General features: G+C 50.1%; 1 protein-coding gene across 1 annotated transcript; it reads left to right on the top strand.

Annotated features, from left to right (window-relative positions):
• Window positions 1–4,275: 4,275 nt before the first annotated feature.
• On the top strand, window positions 4,276–12,565 carry SELENOW (selenoprotein W; the record flags this gene model as incomplete). Its single annotated transcript, XM_080703640.1, has 5 exons — window positions 4,276–4,293; window positions 5,989–6,042; window positions 6,206–6,280; window positions 6,371–6,468; window positions 12,318–12,565. 4 exons carry the CDS (start codon window positions 4,276–4,278, stop codon window positions 6,449–6,451), a joined length of 228 nt encoding a protein of 75 aa, XP_080559766.1. The 3' UTR covers window positions 6,452–6,468; window positions 12,318–12,565.
• Window positions 12,566–16,914: the final 4,349 nt, after the last annotated feature.

Below are 16,914 nucleotides of genomic sequence, written 5' to 3' on the forward strand. Positions count from 1 at the left end.
CAAGAGAAGCAGCATTCTCACGCTGCTAGCTCCACCCCACGACCTCACCACTATAGATATTTGTACTTCCTCTCTGCCCCGTGACTCTGCTGACTGCATGGGTTTTCTACTTGGTCATCGGTCCCTTCCCCACCGTTGGAAGATCTCATCCAAAGATGCTGGTTGATTAAAAAGGCCTTTAATAGCCTGGCGTGGTGGCACACGCTTGTAACCCCCGGGCTTGGGAGGCTGAGACAGGAGGATCCCGCAGGTTCGAAGCCAGCCTCAGCTACTTAGTGAGGCTCTCAGCAACTTAGTGAGACCCTGTTTCCAAATAAAATATAAAATAGGTCTGGGAGTATAGCCCGGAGGTAGAAAGCCTCTGGGTTCCACCCCTAGTACCACACACACACACACACACACACACACACACACACACACAAAGGCCTTTAATAATCTGGCTGTTGTTTACTTCCTTTGCAACCCACTGACTCGGATTCTTTCTTTCTTTCTTTCTTTCTTTCTTTCTTTTGGTACTGGGGGTGGAATCCAGAGGCTTTCTAACTCCAGGCTATACTCCCAGAACTATTTTATATATTTGGAAACAGGGTCTCACTAAGTCGCTGAGAGCCTCACTAAGTAGCTGAGGCTGGCTTCGAACCTGCGCGATCCTCCTGTCTCTGCCTCCCAAGCACGGGGATTACAAGCGTGGGCCATCATGCCCGGCATCCCCGGCTCAATTTCAACCTTACACTCTCCCTAACTGTTTTGGTGAGATATATAGAGGTATGGGTTCTTGTTCTGAGATAGGTATAGAAAACACTAGTCTAGCCGGGCGTGGTGGCGCACGCTTGTAATCCCCGCTCTTAGGAGGCAGATAGGAGGATCGCGCAGGTTCGAAGCCAGCCTCGCTGTCTTAAGAGACCCTGTTTCCAAAAATAAAAATATAAAAAATAGGTCTGGTGGTGTAGCCCGGAATTAGAAGGGCTTCCAGGAACCCCTGTACCACCAAAAAAAAAAAAAAAAAAAAAAGAAAAAAGAAAGAAAGAAAGAAAGAAAGAAAACACTAGTCTAAACTCTTGCTCTAAACGAGTTTATCATTACAAAGAGAGAAAGTTAGGACAGATTTAATAAAGCCTTATACCAGAGGTAGTATGGGGGAGACTTGGAAAGAAGTCACTCTAGGGTTTTCTGGAGCCAGGACATTTTATACCCAGTCTTCTGACCAGACTAGATCTGCCTTTTCTCAGGGGAAGGTCTTTTGCTGTGGGGATTCCTTCTTGTAGACCTGCCCTGTCTCCGGCACAAACCCCAAGTCTTTTTTTGTTACACCCCAAAATGTGTTAGTTGGTTACTGTAGTCTGGGATCTCTTGGAGGCTCCTGCATCCTCCCACATCCTCGGGAAGTTTTCTTTAAATATAAAAAGCCCTAGGCTTCCTCAGGAGCCATCCTTCCACCAAACTTGGGGAAGTTTGCCTTTCTTAGAAATGTAAAAGACCCTAGGCTTCCTCTATTCTCTTGCTAATCCCATTGGGCTTGGAATTCTGCAGTGCTTTCCCTGATGGAAGCTTACGGCTTTTTTTTTTTTTTTTTTGGTGGTACTGGGGTTCCTGGAAGCCCTTCTACCTCTGGGCTACACTCCCAGACCTATTTTAATACTTTTTAAATTTGGAAACAGGGTCTCCTAAGCCAGCGCTGCTGGCTTCGAACCTGCGCGATCCTCCTGTCTCCGTCTCCCAAGGGCGGGGATTACAAGTGTCCGCCACCACGTCCGGCTTTTTTTTTTTTTTTTTTTTTTTTTTTTTTTTTTGTGGTACTGGATGGAACCCAGGGGCTTTCTACCTCCAGGCTACACTCCCAGACCTATTTTATATTTTATTTGTAAACAGGGTCTCACTAAGTTGCTGAGAGCCTCACTCAGTAGCTGAGGCTGGCTTCTAACTTGTGTGATCCTCCTGTCTCAGCCTCCCAAGCACAGGGATTACAAGCGTAAACCACCACACCTTACTTCTGCCTTTGTTTCTTTCTTTCTTTTTTTTTTTTTTTTTGCAGGTCTGGAGATGGAACCTAGGAGTATTCAACCTCCAAGCTACACCCCCTGCCCTATTTTTTATTCTTTATTTTAAAACTGGGTCTCACTGAGTTGCAGAGGGCCTCACTAAGTAGCTGAGGCTGTCTGCGAACTGGATCATCTGGTCTCAGCCTCCCGAATCCTGGGATTACAAGTGTGTGCCACCATGCCTGCCTTTCTAATACCAATGTTAGTGATACATTTTGAAACCATTTCCTAATCCTGGCACATTCATACATTTTAAAGCCCTTTCCCAATGCTGGCACATTAATACAATTTAAAGCCATTTCCCAATACTGGTACATTGAGGAATCGACCCCTTCCCCTTGACATTCCAAGTACTAGAATTATAGGCCTGCACTACCAAGACTGCCTCAGAACTACACCCCAACCCTATTTATTTATCTTTTTTATTTTAATATTTTGTGGTGCTGGGGATGGAATCCAGGGGCATCCTACCTATGAGCTTCACCCCCAACCCTACTTTTTATTGTTTATTTTGAAACAGGGACTCACAAAGTTGTGGAGGGCCTCATTAAGTAGCTGAGGCTGGCTGCAAACCTGCAATTTTTCTATCTCAGCTTCCCAAGTACTAGGATTACAAGCATGCACCACCATGCCCACCATGCCTGGCTTTATTTTTTGTTTTTTAACAGGGTCTTGCGAGGTTACTGGGACTGCTGAGGCTGGCCTTGAACCTCCATCCTCCTTTTCCAGCCTCCTGTAATCCACTCCTGGGATTACAGTGGGCCACCACGCCCTGCTAGAGTCCAGTCTTTATTGAACTATTCCAGCTCATGTGCCAGACACAGTTTTGGTTCTTTCTAGGTATGTGAACACATTTAATTAACCCTGGCAACATCCCCAGAAGGAAGAACTATTTTCAGGTGGCTATCCTCTCTGCATCCTGGCTTGGTAAATTTGCTTCCATGTGGTAAGGGACTTTATTTCTTTATTGCTGTTTTGCCAGACTCCTGGTCTGCACATGGATACCAAGTAACGTTTGTTAAACAGCAACTATCCCGGCAGGCGATTATGCCCAACTTCCAAAGCAGTAAATGGCAAAGCCTGGGGTCCTCACTCAACTCGTCTCCTTTTTTTTTTTTCTTTGTAGTATTAGAGAGCAAACCTTTTTTTCCAGTACTGGAGATAGGGGGCATTCTACCTCCAAGCTACATCCCCAGCCCCCCCCTTTTTTTTAATTCTTTATTTTGAAACAGGGTTTCACTGATTGCAAAGGGCCTCGCTAAGTAGCTGAGGCGGACTGCGAACCACAATCCTCCTGTCTCAGCCACCCAAATGCTAGGATTAAAAGCATGCATCACCACACGCGGCTATCCTCCAGCCTTTTTAAATATATTTGTTGTTTATTTTATATTATTATTATTATTATTATTATTATTAATTTGTGGTACTGGGGTTGGCACCCAGGGGCATTCTGCCTCCGAGCTACACCCCCCAGCCCTATTTTTTTTTAGTGTGTGTGTGTGTGTGTGTGTGTATATATATATATATATCTCTATATATCTATATATCTATCTATCTATATCTATCTATCTATCTATCTATCTATATATATATATATATATATTTTTTTTTTTGCGGGTCTGGGGATGGAACCCAGGGGTATTTTACCTCTGAGCTACAGCCCCTGCCCTATTTTTTATTCTTTATTTTGAAACCGGGTCTCACTGAGTTGCAGAGGGCCTAAGTAGCTGACGCTGTCCGCAAACCGCGATCCTCCTGTCTCAGCCTCCCGAATGCTGGGATTACAAGCCTGCGCCACCACACCCGGCCCTTTTTTTTGTTTGTTTTGAACCAGGGTCTCCCTAGGTAACTCGGTATCTGGCTATGCAGCTGAGGCTGTCCTTAAACCTGTGATGCTCCTGTCTCAGCCTCCCAGCACGCAAAAAGGAGGGGCTGCACGGCCTCAGGCGCTGTCTGGACACCGCAGCTCCCCCTCCAGGTCCGGGGTGCACCCCGCATCCCCCTGGGTTTAGTCCCCCAGCCTCTCCACGCCCAGGCGGGGACCCACGCACTGCCCGCCTCCCCCCCTCCCCCGAAGCCCCGCCCCGCCCACGCTCACAGCCAATCCCCAGCCGCCTTCCCGCGGACGGTACCATTCGGGCCGGGGGGACCGACACGCGTTGGTGTGCGGGCGTCCTCGGGCGGCGCACACTCCTCGGGTCCTGCCGCTGCGGGCGCGTCGCGGAGCGGGTCCGCCATGGCGCTCGCCGTGCGGGTGGTTTATTGGTGAGCGTGCGGCGGGGCCCGGCGGCAGGCGGGGTGGGGCCCCGGGCACCCCGCTTGCGGGAGCGCCTGGCCGGGGCGCGGGGGCCCCGGGCGCGGAGCCTCGGCCTCGACGTGGGCCGGAGGCGCGGCTCGGGCTCCAAAGGCTGGAGCCGAGGAGCGTGGGCGCCGCCCGGGACGCCCGGAGGGGCGAAGCCTGCCCCCCATGACTCCCGGACGCTCCTGCCGCGGCTTAGGGAAGACGAAGCCGGGCGTGGTGGCTCACGCCTGTAATTCCAATACGTGGGAGGCCGAGACCGAAGGGTCGCAGGTTCGAGGCCAGCCTCAGCAACAAAGGGAGACCCTGTTTCCGAAAAAAAAATAAATAAATAAATAAAATAGGGCTGGGCGTGTAGCTCAGAGGTAGAAGCCCCTGGGTTCCAGCCCCAGCCCCCACCCCCACACAGATGTAGGCGTCCATGGCTGCAAACCCCACTCATGTTTTGACCTCAGGTACCCCATCTGTATGTATTAGGAGAGAGGGAGGTGGTCTTATTAGTTAACCGCCTTCACTAAACGTGTGAACAGTGCCTGCCCTATAGGGAGCCTCAGGAAGGCTGGTGACTTTTCTCTTTTTTGTTGATTGCTTCGTCTCCCGGGCACCTAAATCTGCTCAGACATGCATTCGGTGCTTAACAAATACCTGCTAAATGCATTTGCCATTCCAGAAACCATCTGGGGAAGGGGGGTTATTTTTTGCGGCACTGGGGATGGAACCCGGGGGCATTCTACTCCGAGCTATATCCCCTGCCCCATTTTTTACTCTTCATTTTCAAACAGCGTCTCCCTGAGTTGCAGAGGGCCTCACTAAGTAGCTGAGGCTGTTTGCGAACCTTGATCCTCCTGTCTCGGCCTCCCAAATGCTGGGATTACAAGCGTGCGCCGCCACGCCCGGCTTCTAGCTCCATTTTACAGAGAGGGAGCCGAGGCAGGAAGCCAGCATGGGCAGGTCATTAGCTCGGAGTGCAGACTTGGTGGTGCCCTGCAGCACCACCCCACCTCGGAGCAGGGTCAGCTCTCTGCAAGCTCTCCGCAAGTATCTGCCTGGGTTGCACAGCGTGCCTGACGCCGAGCTCCCGATGCTGCACCAGCTGGGGTGGGCATTTGGGCTTCATCCTGGGTGCGGGGAGGATCCAGGAGCGACAGGGCTCTCCTCTAGCAGGTCCTTCACCATGGGCTGGGAAGCGGGCGGGGTGTTTCTTGTGCAGCTCTAGTTCTCTGTCTGTCCGTGTCCCTCCCTGCTGTCCTGGGCCACAGTGTGACCTCCTGGACGCCCATCCTCTTGGCATCCTGTCTCCCTTGCCCGGTGTGGGTTTCCGTGTATGTCTGTTGTTTCCCAGCTCCTTTTGTGTCTGGCATCTGTGTGTTTTTCTTCCATTCTCTTGAGGGTCTCTGTCACCTCTTCTGCTTTGTCATCGGTGTCCCTCTTTCTCTCTTTGGGACCCCTTCACCTCACCCCGACTGCCTGCCTCTCCCTGGGTCGCCGCCCGTCTTCCTGTCCTGGGACCTGTCACTTGGACTCGCCTGCCAGTGGGGCCTGAGGCTACAAGCCCAAGGTAAGGGAGGGATCCTCCAGGAGGCCCCTGGAGGGTGCGGGGAGGAGGTCCGGGGTGCCAGGCCCTGCTGTGACCTCCCGCCTCTCTTTCAGTTTCTCCAACTCAAGAAGAAGCTAGAAGATGAGTTCCCCGGATGTCTGGACATCGTGAGTCTTGGGGATGGGGCAAGAGGTTAGACAGGGGCCCCTTCTCCGTCTCCCAGGCCTGGATGGCAGTGGTGGGGGGTGTTGGGTCAGCACAGGCCTCTCTCCACATTCTGCGTCCCCTGGGATGGGAAGGGCATCTCTCAACACCTCCTCTTCTCTTTAGTGTGGCGAAGGAACCCCCCAGGTCACCGGGTTCTTTGAAGTGATGGTAGCCGGGAAGTTGGTTCACTCCAAGAAGGTATGTCTGTGCATCCCGCCTCGTTTGGGATGAGGGCCCAGGTCAAGCCATGGGTCGCCGCTCACCTCTTTCGCTCCTTCTCCTCTGCAGGGCGGTGATGGCTACGTGGACACGGAGAGCAAGTTCCTGAAGCTGGTGGCTGCCATCAAAGCTGCCTTGGCTCAGGGCTAGTATGCCCGAAGGCAGAGGTGAGGCTGTGGAGGTTCTGCTGCCCTTTGGGGCTCCCCTGGCCCAATCTGGGAAGCCTGCTAGATGGGGACATCCTGGTGTCCCTGGAGCGGGAGGTATGGAATTGAGAGTTGGGTGGAGCGGAATGTCACCTGAGAAGCTGTGGCCCACGCTTGTGAGCCCTGTACTTGGGAGGCTGAGACAGGGGGATGGAGGGTTTGAGGCCAGCTTCAGCTACTTAGTGAGAGGCCTGAGGCCTTCTGCAACTTAGTGAGACCCTGTTTCAAAATAAGAGTTAAAAATAGCGCGCTGTGGTGACACACACTTGTAATCCCAGCATTTGGGAAGCTGCAACTCAGTGAAACCCTGTTTCAGAATAATTAGCCGGGCATGGTGGCGCACGCTCGTAATCCCCTCGCTTGGGAGGTAGAGACAGGAGGATCGTGCAGGTTTGAAGCCAGCTTCAGCTGGCTTAAGAGACCCTGTTTCCAAATAAAATATAAAAATAGGTCTGGGAGTGTAGCCCAAAGGTAGAAGGCCCCTGGGTTCCATCCCCAGTACCACAAAAAAGAAAAAAAGAGAGAGAGAGAGAAAAGAGAGAGAGTTAAAAATAGAGCTCGAGACCCGGGCGTGGTGGCGCATGCTTGTAGTCCCAGCGCTTGGGAGGCTGAGACAGGAGGATCGCACAGTTTCGAAGCCAGCCTCAGCTACTTAGTGAGGCTCTCAGCAATTTAGCGAGACCCTGTTTCCAAATAAATATAAAAATAGGTCTGGGAGTATAGCCCAGGGGTAGAAAAGCCCCTGGGTTCCACCCCCAGTACCCACGGGGGTTGGGGGGAATAGAGCGCCAGCTGGGCGTGGTGGCGCACGCTTGTAGTCCCAGCATTTGGGAGGCTGAGACAGGAAGATTGCAGTTTGCGGACAGCCTCAGCTACTTAGTGAGGCCCTTTGCAACTCAGTGAGACCCTGGGTCAAAATAAAGAATAAAAAATAGGGCAGGGGGTGTAGCTTGGAGGTTGAATGTCCCTGGGTGCCATCTGCAGTACCGTGGGGGGGGGGAATAGAGCTCGAGGTGTAGTTCAGAGGGAGAATGCTCCTGGGTTCCATCCCCAGTTCTGGGGGGGGGGGGGGAATGTCACCTGAGATGGTCCTGGGATCAGAGGACACCTTTAAGTAACTCTCCTGACATGGAAATTAAAAAGATCTAGTGGTTCTGGCCCAGTGGACTAAGGACTGAAGGTCAGCCTGGGTTACCAGTGTGTTTTGAGACAGAATTACTGTTTTCATATCTATCTCTAATTACCATCAGACTCTGAACCTGAGAACTGGTTCTAGGAACCTTCCAGAGCTGACCCACAAACACACTCCAGAAACATTTAGAAGCTGGAATGCAGCAGGGGAGGGGGCACACATGTCTGTAATCCTAGCACTTGGGAGTCTAAGACAGGAGGATGGCTGGTTCATGACCAGCCTCGGCAACTTAGCGAGGTGCAGTAACTTAGTAAGACCCTGTTTCAAAACAAAAATTAAAAAGGAGCCGGGCAGACTGGCCAACACTTGTAATCCCAGTACTCAGAAGGCTGAGTAGGAGGATGGAAAGTTTTGGCTAGCCTCAGCTACTTAGACCCTTCGCAAATTAGTGAAACCTTGAAAGTTTAAAAAATAGGACTGGGGGTGTAGCTTGGAGGTAGATTCCCCTGGGTTCAATCCCTAGTACCATCAAAAAAAAAAAAAAAAAAATGTTGCCCGGCGTGGTGGCGCACGCTTGTAATCCCCGCGCTTGGGAGGCAGAGACAGGAGATTGCGCAGGTTCGAAGCCAGCCGCGCGCGGTGGCTTAGGAGACCCTGTTTCCAAATAAAAATGTAAAAATAGGTCTGGGAGTGTAGCCCGGAGGTAGAAGGGAACCCCAGTGCCACCAAAAAAATAAAAATGTTAAAAAGGGCTGGGAGGCTGGGCGTGGTGGCGCACGCTTGTAATCCCTGCGCTTGGGAGGCTGAGACAGGAGGATCGCGCAGGTTCGAAGCCAGCCTCGGTTACTTAGTGAGACCCTGTTTCCAAATAAAATATAAAATAGGTCTGGGAGTATAGCCCGGAGGTAGAAAGCCCCTGGGTTTCACCTTTAGTACCACCAAAAAAAACAAAAGGGCTGCGGGCCAGTCGTGGGGACACACCTGTATTCCCAGTACTTGGGAAACTGAAACAGGAAGACTGCAGGTTCTCGGAGAGCCTCAGCAAGTAGTGAGTCTTTGATCAACCCTAGTGAGACTCTGTTTCAAAGTAAAAATAAAAAAGGCCAGGCTGAGAGTGGTGGTGCACCTCTGTAATCCCAGCATTTGGGAGACTGAGAGGATGATCAGTTCGCGGACTGCCTCAGCTGCTTAGTGAGGCCCTCTGCAACTTAGTGAGACCCCCCCTTGTTTGAAAAAAAAAAAAAAATAGGGCAGGGTGTAATTCAGAGAATGCTCCTGGGTTCCATCTCCAGTACTGCAAAAAGGGGTTGGCTGGGGTGTAGCTTGGAGGTAGAATGCCTCTGGGCTCAGTCCCTACTGACACAGAAACAGCAAAACAACAGAAACACTTGGAATCGACTCGGTCCGGCAGTGTTCTGGAAACTGAGAATACCTTTAGAACCGATCACCTGCTCCTAGGCCCTAGAATAGACTCCCAGCTTCCCTGGAGCAGTCAAGCATCAAATCCAGTACCAGCGCCTAAATACCCCAAACTCAGGGACACCCTCCCAGCCAGCACAGGTGTGCAGAGCAGCTCCTTTATACTAAAATTGGTAACTCGTTTACCCGAAACCAAGAACTCCTTTCCAACCCAGTACCTTCTAGAACAAGTAGCCATTTCCATAATTTTTTTTTTTTTTGTGTGTGTGTGTGTGTATATGGTACTGTGGGTGGAACCCAGGGGCATTCTACCTCTGAGCTACACCCCCAGGCCTTTTTTTGTATTTTTTATTTTGAAACAGTCACTAAGTTGCGGAGGACCTCACTAAGTAGTTGAGGCTGGCTGAGACCTGCGATCCTCCTGTCTTGGCCTCCAAAGTATTGGGATTACAAGTGTGCGCCGCCACGCCAGGCTCACAGAACTGGGTTTTTGTTTTAGCAGTTCTGCATTGAGTTTTTCTGCCAGTACACTGAAGATGAGCTTTCAGACCCACCATAACCTAGAGCAGGGCGACCTTCAGCACAGCCCAGAGTCAAGTTCGCGTTGTCCATGGTCCAGAGCCACTTCCTGCCCCCTCTGGACCTCACCACCTGTACCTGCAGCCGATGGCCAGAACTGAGTGCTGCGTCCTGTACCTTGGACCCGAGTGTCCACTCCCCGCTTGCTTTGAACGAGGGGTGCTGGATGACACCATAGCCTCGTTTGATGACGATTTCTGCTGCTGCTACTGCTTTTTTTTTTCTTTTTCTTTTCTTTTTTTTTTTTGGTGTGTGATACTGGTGACAACCCAGAGACATTCTACCTAGCTATAGCCGCCATTTATTATTTTATTTTATTATTATTTTTTTGTGGTTCTGGGGATGGAACCCAGGTGCATTCTACATACCCAGCCCTGTTTTTTTTTTTTTTTTTTTTTTTTTTGTGGTACTGGGGTTCCTGGAAGCCCTTCTACCTCCGGGCTACATTCCCAGACCTATTTTTATATTTTTATTTGGAAACAGGTTCTCTTAAGCCAGCACGGCTGGCTTCGAACCAGCACAATCCTCCTGTCTCTGCCTCCCAAGCGGGGGATTACAAGCGTGTGCCACCACGCCCAGCCCCAGCCCTGTTTTTTATTCTTTGTTTTGAAACAGGGTCTCTCACTGAGTTGCTGAAAGCCTCACTAAGTAGCTGAGGCTGGCTTCGAACCTGTGCGATCCTCCTGTCTCAGCCTCCCAAGCGCGGGGATTACAAGCGTGCGCCACCACGCCTGGCTTATTTTTTGTTTTGAAACTAGGTTATTGAGAGTAAGTCACACAGTTGTTGAGGCTGTCCTCAAATTTGCCATCCTCCTATCTCAGTCTCCTAAATACTGAGATTACAGTGGACCCGCCTTTTTTTTTTTTTTTTCTTTTTTTCTTTTTGTAGTGCTGGAGATTGAACCCAGAGACATTATTCTACCTCTGAGCTACACCCACAACACTTTTTGTTTTGAAACGGTCTCACTAGGTTACCAGGATTCTCTCTAAATTGCTAAGGCTGTCCTGGAACCCGCATTTCTCCTGTCTCAGCCTCCACGTACTGGGTTTACAGGCTTGCCAACCACGCCTGGCGTATTTTTTATTTTGTGGAACAGGACTCCGTTGCTGAAGGTCTCCTGAATACTGAGGCTCCTCTTGTCTCAGCCTCCCATATTCTGGGATTACAGGCAAGTGCCACCACACCTGGCTCAAAAGGTGGGATTAACTTATTTATTTACTTATTTTTGTGGTATTGAGGGATTGAACCTAGGGGCATTCTACGTCTGGCTTATACTCTCAGCCCTAATTTAATTGATTTTGTTTTTTAAATCTTGGAACAGGGTCTTCCTAGGTTGCTGAGAGGCTTTTTCTCTTGCTGAAGCGTTCTTAAACCTTCTCCTCTTGTTTCAGCCCAAGTACTGGGGTTACCTGCATGGGCCACCACCCCAGCATAAAATGGGATTTATATAAGGAAGGAGAGGGGAGGAAAACAGCACAGTCTGCAGGGTGATTCCTGTGCGCTGTCCCTCCTCTTCCCCGTGGTGTTGGGGCTGGAGCCAGGGCCTTGCGCAGGCCCCGCGCACACACCGTGAGCTACGCCCCAGCCCGCTTGCTCCTTCTCTGGGTGTAGTTTCAGTCTTGGTGTTGTAGGTCACAAAAGGAATGCTGAAGAAGTCAGCGGAGCAGTTCCGCTTTCTGTTAAGAGTTCCTCATGGGGAGGGTCAGCGGGGACGAGGGTGTGGGAGCCGCAGCAGGGCTTGCAGGGCTCTCCCAGGGGTTCCTGCAGACAGCTGCATTCTAGGAACCAGGTGGTGTGTGGTGGTGGTCCCCGGGTGGGGTTGGTCTTGTGCACAGGGCCTTTCCGCCTTCCCCAGCATGAGCTGATACCAGGTGCCCACAGCCCCCAACATGAGTCAGGGTCAGCAGGCTATTTGGTGTGGCCCAGATCCAGATGGACCACGAGACATTCATGGGGCAGGACATCCCAAGGGTGCAGGGGTCCTCACGGGAGCCAGGCCGGACGACTCCCTGCTGCCCGGGGGCTAAACCAGTCAGTGCCAACCGAGAAGTCTTTGTGTCCTTTGTTAGACTCTGTGGAAACCGAGCTTTGCCGTGGGCCCTTGGGCTGCTGGGAGTTCAGCCAGAGGCTGCCCATCAGCACTAACAGGGCCGTCTGTTGGCACACTCATTCCAGAGAGAACTAGATTTTAGCCCAGCTTGCCTTGATGGATTGAGATTACTTTCCTAGTTGGGTGTGGTGGTGGCACGCTTGTAATCCCTGTAGTGGGGAGGCTGAGACAGGAGGATGGTGAGTGGGAGGCCAGCCTCAGCAATTTAGGGAGACCCTGTTTAAAAATAAAATAAGCCGGGCGTGGTGGTGCACGCTTGTAATCCCAGCACTTGGGAGGCTGAGACAACAGGATTGTACAGGTTCGAAGCCAGCCTCAGCTACTGAGTGAGGCTCTCAGCAACTTAGACCCTGTTTCCAAATAAAGTATGAAATAAGTCTGGAGTATAGCCTGGAGGTAGAAAGCCCCTGGGCTTCCACCCCCAGTACCTAAATGAATGAATGAATGAATGAATAAGGCTGAGGGTGTGGCTCAGAGGTGGGATGCCTGAGATTGATCCCCAGCACCCCATTTTCCCTGTTCCTTGGTGTCTGGGCCTGCAGCTGACTCACCCCTTTTTCTCTCTACAGTCCAGGGACCTTGACCCCTCCCCCGCTGGCTGGCGCTTCATGACAGGAAGGACCGAAATGTCCAGCGGACGCCTGGTCTTTCCCTGATGTTCTCGCGGTCGCCTGTGGGGGCTGAGATCGATGCCCCTGGTCTTTGCATCTGTGTGGGAGCGACTCCCCCAGAATCGACCTCTGCACACTCTCCGTACCGCCCCGTCCTACCCTGTCTTTCCCCATGTCCCTGCACCCGTCTCCCGGCCACCGTCCAGGCGGGGGCTGACTTGGGCCTCCTCCAGGGCGGGCGGCCCCTACTGCTGCCTTGGTCTGGTTCACAAGTCAATAAACATTGGCTGAGTTGAGCTGACGCACCCCTGTCAGAGTGTCTGTCCCTCCTGAGACGCCCGTCCATGCGGCCGCCAGTGCTGAGCAGGCACTTTCTAGCAGCTGCCAGGTTGGGTCCGAGGGAGCAGTACAGCATGCTGTTAATGGAGACAGCACCCAGGCGCCTGGATTCTTCTGGAGAGATCTTACCCTGGCCCTGAATTTTTGACTCTGCACCAGTTGTCTAGGGATTCTGGGATTCCTTTTTTTTTTTTTTTCTCTCGGGTCTGGGGATGGAATCCAGGGGCCGCCGACCTCCGTGCTACACCCCCTGCCCTGTTTTTTATTCTTTTTATTTTGAAACAGGGCCTCACTAAGTAGTTGAGGCTGTCCACGAACCCAGATCCTCCTGGCTCAGCCTCCCAAATGCTGGGATTACAAGAGGGCACCACCACGCCTGGCTTGGAATTCTTTAACAATATACCAAGAGAAATGTGTGGTCTTTCCAGCAAGCAGCCCAAGGTCCTGTGTCAGCATGGTAGGTTTCCCTGCAGGTCTCTGCTTGGCCAGCAGAGGGCCACCTCCATGTGTCCATTCCTGCAAACCATTGGTGCCTCTGTCACAGGACACCAGTAAGGTGACTGGGGGCCTCATGACGTGTGTGTGTGTGTGTGTGTGTGTGTGTGTGTGTGTGTGTGTGTGTGTGACTTGAAGCCAGAGACATTCTACCCCTCACCCTGTTTTATTTATTTTTATTTATTTATTTGTTTTGCAGTATTGGGGATGGAACCCAGGGGCATTATACCCCCAAGCTACACCCCCAGCCCTCTTTTATTATTTTGAAATGGTGTCACTGAGTTGCAAAGGGCCTCACTAAGTAGCTGAGGCTGGCCATGAACCTGCAATCTTCCTGTCTCAGCCTCCCAAATGCTGGGATTACAAGTGTGTACCACCACACCTGGCATATTTTTATTTTTGGTTGTTTATATATTTCTTGCAGTACTGGGGATTGAACCCAGAACCAATCTACCTTTGAGCTACACCTTCAGCCCAATTTTTATTTATTTATTTATTTTGCAGTACTGGTTTTGGAACCCAGGAGCATTCTACCTCTGATTGACACTCCCAACCTTAATTTTTTATTGTTCTTTTTTTTTAAATTTTTTTTTGTGGTACTGGGGATAGAACCCAGGGGCTTTCTACATCTGGGCTACACTCGCAGACCTATTTTATATTTTATTTGGAAACAGGGTGTCACTAAGTTGCCGAGAGCCTCACTCTCTCAGTGATCCTCCTGTCTCAGCCTCCCAAGTACTGGGTTACAAGCATATGCCACCAAGCCTGGTCTAATTTTATTTGGCTTAATTTTTTATTCTTTATTTTTAAAACAGGGTCTCACTGAGTTGCAAGGAGCCTCACTAAGTAGCGAAGGCTGCCTGTGAATTGCAGTCTTCCAGTCTCTGCCTCTTGAATGCTGGGATTACAAGCTTATGCCACCACGCCTGGTCTAATTTTATTTGGAAACAAGATCTTATAGGTTGATTACAGTTTCACTACCTGATGAGGCTGTCCTCAGACCCGCAGTCCTCCTGTCTCAGCCTCCCAAGTACTGGGATTAAATGCCCAGCTCTTATTTTTATTTTTTTGTGGTACTAGGGATGGAACCCTGGGACATTCTACCTCAATGGCACACTCCCAGTACTATTTTATTTTTATTTTGAAACAGGGTCTCACAAAGTTGCAGAAGGCTTTACTAAGTTGCTGAGACTGACTGTGAATCTGCAATCTTCCTGTCCCAACCTCCCAAATACAGGGATTACAAGTGTGTGCCGCCACACTCAATTTATTTTTATTTTGAAACAAAGTTTTTTTGTTTTTGTTTTTTTTTTTCGGTACTGGAGATGGAACCCAGGGGCATTCTGCTTCTGAGCTACACCCTCAGCCCCATTTTTTTAAATTACTATTATTATTCTTTATTTTGAAATAGAGTCTCACTGAGTTGCAAAGTGCTTCACTTAATAGCTGAGGCTGTTCATGAATGGTGATCCTCCTGTCTCAGCCTCACAAATGCTGGGATTACAAGTGTGCGCAACCACATCTGGCCTTAGCTGTTGTGAATTTTGTGTGTGTGTGTGTGTGTGTGTGTGTGTGTGTGTGTGTGTGTGGTTGTGTATGGAACCCATGGGCATTCTACCTCTAAGCTACATCCCCAGCCCTATTTTATTTTTTATTTTGAAACGATCTCACTAAGTTGTGGAAGGCCTCCATAAGTTGCCGAGTCTGTTCCCACACTTGTGATCCTCCTATCTCAGCCTCCCATACTAGGATTGCAAGTGTGTGCCACCACACTCAACTCTTGTGAATTTTGTCTCCCAGTTTTAATTTGAACCCCTGTTTTCAGTTATTTTGGGTGTACACCATGAAGTAGAATTGATCAGTCAACAGTATTTCATAACTTCCATGGCAGAGGGTCACATGAAGACCCTTGGTGTGGGTTTGTTCCTTCAGGACTGAGGAGCTGTTAATGTTCTCATAATTACTACTATTTTTTGGTGTTGGGAGTTGAACCCAGGGGCATTCTGCCTTCAAACTACACCCCTGGCCCTGTTTTAAACTGGAAACCAGGTTTCACTAAGTTGCTGAGAGTCGTGCTCTGTAGCTAAGGCTGGCCCTTCCAACCTGCAATCCTCTTGGCTCAGCCTCCCAAATACTGACGTAAGGTGTGTGCCACTGTGCCTGGCAAGTAGAGGCAAATCACAAAGAATGGCATGGTTTCAGCTGAGACCCAGTCTTGGTTGGCTGAAACCCCACATTATTGTGCTGGTATTGGGAATCCTCCAGTATTGATTTCCAATAAAAATGTAAAACGTAGCCGGGCGTGGTGGTGCACGCTTGTAATCCTCGCGCTTGGGAGGCTGAGACAGGAGGATCGCGCAGGTTCAAAGCCAGCCTCAGCTGGCTTAAGAGACCCTGTTCCCAAATAAAATATAAAATAGGTCTGGGAGTATAGCCTGGAGGTAGAAGGCCCATGGGTTCCATTCCCAGTACCACCAAAAAAAAAAAGTAAAACATAGTAAGAGCCTGCATATATAACACATGCACTCAGGCAGGGAAAAACGCGGTTATGTCTGTTACACTCCAAGACTCCCCCTCCCTCTCTCTTTTGCCCTGAAGTTAACCCATAGTCAGAATGTAGAGGTGCCAGGTGTGGTGGCATACGCTTGTAATCCCAGGATTCTGGAGGCTGAGACAGGAGGATTGCGGTTTGAGGGCAGCCTCAGCTGCTTAGTGAGGACCTTTGCAAGTCAGTGAGACCCTGTTTGAAAATAAAGAATAAAAAATAGGCTTGGGGGTGTAGCTCAGAGGTAGAATGCTCCTGGGTTCCAGCCCAAGTACCACACACAGAAAGAAAGAAAGAAAGAAAGAAGAGTCAATTAAAGCCTTTAACACTAAAAATATATAGAAACAATTAAAAGTCCTAAGAAGGAGCCAGGTGTGGTGGTGCACACTTGTAATCCCAATACTTGCAAGGTTGAGACAGGAAGATTGCCAAGTTTGTGGCCAGCCTCAGCTACTTAGCGAAGCCCTCTGAAACTCAGGCCCTATTTCAAATAAAGAATAAAAAATAGGGCTGGAGGTGTAGGTCAGAGGTAGAATGCTCCCGAGTTTAATCCCCAGTTTTTAAAAAAAATAAAAAATAGGGCTGAAGGTGTAGCTCAGAGGTATTTGCTCCTGGGTTCAATTCCCAGTTCCACAAAAAAGCAAAGCAAAACAAAACCTAAGATCTTAGTAACTCTGCCTGGCACATTTTAAAGCCATAAAGGTAGCAGGAGACTCACGCTTTGCTTTTAGAGCTTGCACGCGGCGGCATTGGCTGCAAGCAGTACCTCTTTTCCCTCCTTTTCTCTGTGAGCTGGCCTTGGTATGTGTAATGTAAGCTCCATGGCTTCCTCCACTCACCCATAATAGACAGGCAACCAATTCAGCCTGATGCAACAGAGGCAGAAAAGGACAGATTATTAACCCCTGCACTTAGTAAGTACACTGTCTGGAGACAAGGCACCACCTGCCGGGCATGGCGGCTCAAGCTTGTAATCTCAGCATTTGGGAGGCTGAGACAGGAAGATGGCGGTTCAAGGACAGTCTACAGCCTCAGCTGCTTAGTGAAGCCCTTTGTAAACTCGATCAGTTCCTATTTCAAAATAAAGAATAAAAGCCGGGTGTGGTGGCTCACGCTTGTAACCCCAACATTCTTGTAATTCTAGCAATTGGGAGGCTGAGACCAGAGGATTGCGGT

Source organism: Muscardinus avellanarius (assembly GCF_963383645.1).
Source record: "Muscardinus avellanarius genome assembly, chromosome: 10".
In the NCBI taxonomy this organism is placed as follows: Eukaryota; Metazoa; Chordata; class Mammalia; order Rodentia; family Gliridae; genus Muscardinus; species Muscardinus avellanarius.